The following is an 8,284-nucleotide window of genomic DNA, read 5'->3' on the forward strand; positions in this document are numbered from 1 at the left end:
AAACCCACCACTAAAAGACCAGCTTGCAATATAAACTTCTCAGAGTTATTAAACTACACCTCACTTGACACATTGGCCAGTGCAAACCCCCCAAGTATGTTCTGTTCAAAATTTTAAACTTCTAGAGCCCATGAAGGAGGATTCTACAGCATTTAAACAAAAGCAAGCGCAGAAAAACTACAAAGTTGTGCACTTTTTGGGAACTCGTCCTTTGGTTTTCAGAAAGAAAAGTCATACATCATATGCTTAGTTCATTTTTTTTTTTTGCCTGAAGTAAAAATAATAAAATGTTTATTGTGCGTATCCAGTTATTTTACAGTCAGAAACCTGGTATAGCATGACTGGCTCAACTGATCATCAACAAAAAAGTCTTTCATTGCTTAACAACACTTGGGATGCGATTTCTTCAAAGTCACTGGTTAAACGGAAAAGTGAATTTTAAAAAAGAAAAAGACTTAAGTGCCTTAGCAGACTGCTTTCTTTATCAGATCCCGCAGCAGCCACTTAGAGCAGAATGTGAAAGATCATATGATCTTAAGTTGGAGTATACTTGTTTGTGAGTCGAGAATTGCTCATTTCTGATCCATGATCATTGATTTTAGACTTCATATATGATGGCTTTTCATCCAATGACAGCATTTCCTTTGACTGGCACCAACAGCACAAGCACGACTGAAAGAGAAACAGAACAAAACATTTCAGAATCTTTAACTGAAAAATAACTGCCTTATTGATTTTTATTAAGTTAATCTGTGGGACTGTATGACTGCATGTCTCTTAAATAAATGAGATAAATATCGATTAAGAAATAAGTGCATTAAACTTTGGTTGTCTTAGGCTCTGACTAACCACAATATAGTGCTGGACTGAGTATTTATGAAATTGAAGGTAAATGTTGTTCAGACATAAAAGAAAATCAAAATACATTTCTTTTAAATTTAAAAAAAATGCAATAAATATGATTTTGCGACACCATTTTGTGTATATCCTTAGATGTCCTTAAAATGTGTATTTTTTACAGTGTGTTTTTTATGTGCAGGTTTATTTTTGTTTCTTCTTCTTGCCGTTTTTTATCTCAGAGGAAATATTTCTTTCGGATTCAGTTTGCCAGCTCTCTCTTTTTAATACTCAGAGTTTGGCATTGATTTTAAAAAATATGTTGGCACAAAATGAACATTTTTTATTAAAAAAAAATTACATTAGCAATGTCACAGAGGAAATAGTTTTAGAAAACTCTAATACAGAAAGTCTTTCTTACCCTGTATATACCCTGTATATCTAATTCAGGGTCACTGGGGGGCTAACCCTATCTTGGCACCAGTGGGCACAAAGAAGGAGCTACCCTATAAAAGGGTGGCAATGCAGTTCAGGGAACACCATTGCTAACACTGGAGCAATTTAGAATGGTCAAATACCATTATGATCTCAAAATTCTCCTTAGAACAAACTGTGCTCAAATTAGAAGAAATGCACTGAAAGGTCTGGTGTGGAAGTGAAACAATGCCTTAATTTGATTCAGAATTAAAATATTTCTAATCTCTTTTCAGCTGCTAGTCACTTAATTAAATAAACATGTACAATGAATTTTAACTAATGAAACAGAATGCTGTAGCTATCCTAACATAATAAATACAATAAATAAATACAATACGTGCATGTAAGTTCTTACTTAATAGTACATTTTTTTCTTAAAAAATACCATCTACTGCAAATGATTAGTAATTGCCGGTAGATCCAAAGTTCTAATTCTAAACGTACTTCTGTTTTCTTTTGATGATTTACAACCAAAATTATAAGTAGGTCAACTGAAAAGGAAAAATTGACTCTGTATTATTTTTTTAAACAATAAGTTCTATATACATAGCTGAAGCAGAATGCTTTTGTGTAATACTGTACATCCTGGATATTTACTTGGTGTGCACTGTTCTGTTTCCTGCAAGATACTGTGGTGCAATCAAGGCAGAAAATTATATCCAGTATAACAATGGAGGTCCCAGCATGACCACAGAATTAAAAGAGGCATATTTCCAATATAGTAGTTATGTACAGCCCCAGCAATGTAAAATAGTCCAGGAATGCAACTATGGGGTCTCATAATATTTAGTAAATAATTATTGTTATAAAAATAATGGTGTTGAAGCCTTTCATGCTTAAACTGAACACTGAACAATTCAGATGTAGGTTTTATAAATTAAAATACACTGAAACATCTATACTCATGGATAGTGCAGTAATTATAGCTGCTGCCTCACAGTTCTGGGATGGACTCTCGCACTCATATCCCATTTTTTTTTGGAGTTTATGCATTTTCCATGTGTCTGCATTTGCTTTCTTCTGGCTACTCGGGTGTCCTTCCATATCTCCAAAGATGTGTGGGTTACATTAACTGGCAATTTCAAATTGGCTTTAATGGAGTACTTGCAAACGTTGGTCCAGTAAAGGACTGGAGTCTAATCCAGGCCTGTTTCTTGCCTTGTGCTCAGTGCAACTGGGATAGGCTCTACCACCAGCCATCCCCATGAGCGTGAATTGAGATAAGTGGGTCTGAGAATGCTATGTTACCTGGAGTGCCCAGAGAAACTCGGTTGTTTACACAGGGAGAAAATGCAAACTCCATATGGACAAAGGCCAACTACAGAATTCAAAACCCAGATGCTGAAACCATGAGGCAGCAGCACTTACTACTGTACAATAAACTGTAAAATCGAAACTCTGTTAACTGTACATATAAAAATGTTTTTTCCACATAAACATAAAAAAGATTTTAAAAAATTCAAATATCTTATTTTTTATGAGTGAGAAATGTTTTTCATTTACATGCTTGAATATACAGTAAATAGAATGTAAGAGGAAGTATGTAAGGAAATAAATGTTTTCTGTTATATTCATGAACGATTACAACATGCTGCTGATTGCAATTGAGAGATAAAAACAGTCATTAACATTAAATATTAATTACAAAAGAAACAAATAAAAAATATTAACTCTACATACCCTGAAACAGTTTTTGAATCTTTTACTGACCAAATATAATGCAATTGGATTGATACAGGAATTCAGGGATGCCATGTTGATGCCAATGTAGTCCAATACAAGAAAAAAGCTTAAACAAAAATATACAGAAAAAATATATTTTTAAGAAAGTCATGTAATAATTTAAACACACAAAATGTTGACTGATGACACTCCTATTTAAAATTAAAAATATAATATTTACAATTTTCCGGTTTGAGAAAACATTAATGTGGCTCATAAGAGAAATGGATCTAAACGCAAACAGCAAAATATACTTTGTGCAATTATGTGCATTATGCTTCTTGAGGATCAGTAAATACAAAAGATGAAAAAGTTGGAAAGCAGAGTTTGGTGTTGTATAGTTTAGCCATTCATACAAAGAGTGGAAACAAAATCATTATCTATATTGAACACCAGGAAAAATGACCCCATGTAGTGTAGTTTAATGGTTAAGGCCTTAACCTTGAAATAATCCGATTATTTGTTCAGGTTTCCACCTCTGACTGCATCATGACCCTGAGCAACTCTCTTAACCCACTAGTTCCTCAGCTGTAAAAATTATAATTAAAATATAAAAGGTAAGAGACACAGCAGGCTGGCAGTATAGCCTTCATCAGTCGAAATGTCATGTCTCTTACCTTCTTTCAGTGTGGAAAGAACCGTTTACATTTTTCTCTTTTGCAGATGCACGCTGAACAGGTCTACTCTAAGTCCATTGTAAAAATACATATGTAAACAGTTGTATTGCTTTTACATCACATAGGAAAAAGGTGTCTAACAAATACATATAATAGTAATATTCCCTTAGGTAGTTTTAGTTTAGTCGTGTTTTTTTACAGTTTACATTCTGACTGTCCAAAGTGCTATACAAATGTATTTGAAAATTATATCAAATAGCCATATGCAATAACTTTTAATACATGTCTGTACTGAATAAGATAAACTAAAATTTCAAAACTGATACTACAGTTATTCCTACATCAAACACCCCTTATTTAAAAAGAAAAATTTATAATCACAAAGTGTAATACATGGTACTTTAAAATGAATGTTAAGGCGCTGTGGTAGTTGAATAAGAGTACGTAGCACATCCTTACCTCAGCAAATCACATCTGCTAGGATCTTTTTCATCATAAATGGTTAGCTTTAAAATTCTGCTGAGATGCAATGGAAGCCAGCAAAGAACAAAAACGAGAACCAAACAGAAGACTGTCTTTGCCACCTCACGGCGCTGTGACCAACAAGAAAAGGCTTAGGTAAAATATTCATGTATTTCACTTCTACCTTAATGTACACTATGAAAACCTTCAATCCTTTTTCGGTTTCTGCTCAACAGTTCATTACTTTTGTATTTGTATGTCTACAGTAATCAACCTGACATTTGACTTTTATAATGTTTCATACCTGTTTTATATGATCATTTAATGCAATCTGCATTCCATTTTTCTTTCTGAGCATCTCACATGTCATTAGTGTGTAAAAAATTGCTGTACAGGCCAGGGGCATACAGAAGTAGAAGCTGAATAGCCACCAGTCTTTAACTATTTTGTAAAACTGCAAATGAAAACAAATATTTCATTCAAACATTCAACATATTACTGTACATAATAATGTTATGGAAGCAGCAGATTAGTGCAGATATTTCTGTACTAAAAACAGGAAGTTTGTGTTGCGATTTGCACGTTAAATTAAGCAATGAAATATCTTACCTGCATAAACTGTGTTTTTTGTTCTGGGTGAAGAAGGCATATTCTTAGTTGCTCGCCTTTATAATCCATGGCAATCATATCAAAACCTACAGCTTCTGGCACAGCCAAGATAACAGATATGACCCATATCAATGTAATCTCTATTGCTGTCCATTTGGGAACACCGATTCCTTTTATACGACTCCAAGATGCCACAGCCCGATACCTGTGAAGTAAAGAAGTCCAGCTTCTTATATATGGTTACCTCTTTTTGAAGATTATACAGTATAGTTTATAAAACGTATTGCCATGAAATACTAAAAAGCAAACTTAATCAAATATGAAGGAATTTATTTTGCATTTAAGCACAATGTTTTTTCATTTGAAATAACATAACTTAAACGGTGATGACTGTTACAATGACCACATAATTTTTCTTTCATATGAAATGACTGACAAAATACTTAATTTATGAGTACATTAATAAAAAATACACAACAATCATTTCCACAAGCTATAAAATGGTGTTATATACTTTGTAAAATGTCTATTGAATGCAGTTTCTTTAAAAATTATTCTATCAAATAAATATTGGATTGACCGTTTATTGATTGATTGAAAAAATGTTTCATTCATATTGTCTATTTAAAATCAATGTATTCACTATGATGAAAAGTAAAATGCATGATCTTTAATAAAAATGTACAACAATGTATTATTATTATTATTATAATAAGAGGGCTGCTTTTCTCCAAGTACCCCATTTGCCACAGACACACAAACTGCTAGTATGCAGCCTGTAAATGGGTATTTTCTAAATGAGTGTAGAGGCTTATGCTTTGTTGGTCCTTTGTAGTACCAATGTCTTGTCCACTGATGTCCCAGGCACTGTAAATTAGGCTCTGGTCCCTGGGACAATAAATTTGATTACGTTAAAATAAATACTACTTCACTACTGCTAATAACAATAATAAAACAAAATCAACTACTACTAAAATAATAATATTTCAACCTGTTTATCAAATTCAACGTTGTGGGAAGCCAAAACATTTCCCATGAATATCGGATGCAAGAACAGCAGTCGCCTGGGCGCCCCTCCACAATAGCATTCACGTGCACTGGTCAATTTTTAATAACACTTCAAATAAAGGTAATAATAATAAGTATAACAACACTATTTAAAATATTTAGTATATTACCCATAATCATTTTTGTAACCGTATTTGTATAAATAGTGCAATTTAGAATGAAATTTTAATGCCATATACAAAACAATATGACAAAAGTTGCAACAGAAAGAGCCATCAATTAATATAACAGTCACTCAGAAACATTCATTAGAAATCAGGGTGGTAGGGATCAAAGACGGTTTTAGCAGCACTTGGAGTTAGGCGGGACAAAAAAAAAAAAAAATCCGAGGTATATCCACACTCAAGAATCATCAATTAATGTAACGCAAGGCTTTGGGATGGGATGGAAACGGTGAGGTGGTAGCGCCAGCCTACCGAACACCGTGACATGTATGGTTTTCTTCATTTCTACATGTAAAATGAATCATTAATCTCTATTTTAGAAATACCAATATAAAGAGATTGTTTGTCTCTTGAAATAAAACATACAGTAACCAAATAATAATAATCATATGAAATAATCTAATAAAAACTAAAGAACAATACGTTGAAACACCCTACCTGTCGATGCTAAGGGCACATAAGCTGAGTACCGTTATTCCGACAGAAGCTTTTTGAATAAACGGTACAATTTTGCAGATTTCAACTCCAAACGGCCAGTCTTCAGCAAGAAGCTGAAAAATAAAATAAATTACCTTTACCAATCGTTTACACTTTCAGCTATGGAGAAAGATTACAAAATCGGATGCTTCCTTCTGTATATTGTTCGTAGTGGCAGGGCTGCCAATCCTGGGACATACAAAGACTGAGAGGTAAATTCGTTGTTGCTTTGAATACAGTTGCAGATTCACATACAACCCGTATAAATCGCCTTAACACTTGACAGCATTACGGACTTGAGCTGTCAGATCGACCCATGTTAAGAGTTTGCTCGCTGTAGCACTTTGTATTTGTCACCTGAGCTATTCAACATGTGCCCATCCCTCACATTAAAGCCGACGACAATTAAAGACCCGCAAACAATTGGACGTTATACACCCGTAAAGAAGACCCGTTTATCAGTATCTCACCTTATACACGTTGATGGGAATGTCGATAACGATGTGCAAAAGATCTCCTAAAGCGAGGCTTGCAATTAAAATATTGGGTCCGTTCCGCATGCACTTATTTTTGTAAATAATTCTCAGCAGCGTGGAGTTGCCAATGATGCCCACCACAAACACCAGGCAGGACACAATGGTGTTTATGTACTTGAAGGTGTCCCTGATTTCCGTGGGTCCAGAGCACATCGGAGGGGAGCCCTGCAGGGCACTGGAAGAGGCGCGCGAGTCAGACAGGTTAATGTGCTCGTTGCCAGAAAGGCTGAAAGTCTTCGTGAACGGAGTAGCGTTATCGACAGGAGACGGCGGTCCATGTCCTAGTTCAACCCAAGCCGGCTTTGCAAACAACGGTTTATCCCGAGTTGAGGTGGACATGGCGAGCATCGTCCTCCAAGCAAGCAACATTAGCAGAGCGATTCGAAACTTTCCTGGTGACATCTCCGTGGTATACTGTGGTTCTGCTACTTAGCGGGTAACTGGGCAGGACCAGACAAAGTTCCCAAAGTGTTACTATACAGCCGATAAGTAATTTCAAAAAAGCACTGCACTTGCCGTCTGAGCGTACAACTGCGGTTAAGCCATTAAATAAAATTCACATGAAGTAACTAGCTTTTAAAAATATTGGCTCACTTTCCTGCGTTCATAATACTCATACTCTTCTGAGATCACAAAGAGGAGCACCCGCAAAACTTTGTTGATACAAAAAGTTTGAAGTGAGCTTTATCTTCCGAGATCCTTCGAATGAACACAGAGGCTCAGTTCTCCTTAATTTCAACTGAACTACACCATCAATCACCCGATAACTTCCTCAGGCCACGCCCACAATTTGAGACGAGAGGTCAGGGAAAAGGGGATGATGCGGCCTTTGGATCGCAACTGAGACGCATCGGACCGGTAAATATAAAGAGTGCGGGGGCTTGCCTTGGTTAGTAGTTCTCCGTAGCAATACAACTAAGTTGAACATAAAAAATACAACTGTTCTATACTGTATATATTAAGAAGTATTCTTAGTCAAAATAATTTTCAGCACCTTGCCGTTTATACGTTTACTCGTTTTTTTACGTGGGATTCATTACTTTTTAAAGGTTCTTGTAATGTGCTTTATAAGGGTCGTTGCATATATACTTAATAATGTTTACTCAAAAGCCCCGATGTTCAAAGTAAAAATCCAAAATGTAATAATATAAGCATTTCTTCTAGTAGCAATGTAAAGAAATCAGCATGCTTAACAAACTGCACGTGCTGGAAAACACGTATTTCAGTATTTTATACTAATACTGCTTTCTTTCTTTTTCTTTATTTCTTTATTAAGAACCGCATTGCTGATTAGTATGAAAAATACGAAGTTTTT

At 35.0% G+C, this 8,284-nt stretch overlaps 1 protein-coding gene across 1 annotated transcript; it reads right to left on the reverse strand.

Annotated features, from left to right (window-relative positions):
- Window positions 1-274: 274 nt before the first annotated feature.
- Window positions 275-7,657, reverse strand: LOC120523771 (endothelin receptor type B). The gene is made up of 7 exons (XM_039745373.1): window positions 6,904-7,657; window positions 6,395-6,507; window positions 4,725-4,929; window positions 4,420-4,569; window positions 4,113-4,246; window positions 2,995-3,103; window positions 275-672 (listed from the first exon to the last, which is right to left on the reverse strand). The coding sequence occupies exons 1-7, from the start codon at window positions 7,369-7,371 to the stop codon at window positions 535-537; spliced, it is 1,317 nt and encodes a 438-aa protein (XP_039601307.1). The 5' UTR covers window positions 7,372-7,657; the 3' UTR covers window positions 275-534.
- Between the last annotated feature and the right edge of the window lie 627 nt (window positions 7,658-8,284).

The sequence above is a fragment of the Polypterus senegalus genome, chromosome 2, assembly GCF_016835505.1.
Source record: "Polypterus senegalus isolate Bchr_013 chromosome 2, ASM1683550v1, whole genome shotgun sequence".
Taxonomy (NCBI): domain Eukaryota; kingdom Metazoa; phylum Chordata; class Cladistia; order Polypteriformes; family Polypteridae; genus Polypterus; species Polypterus senegalus.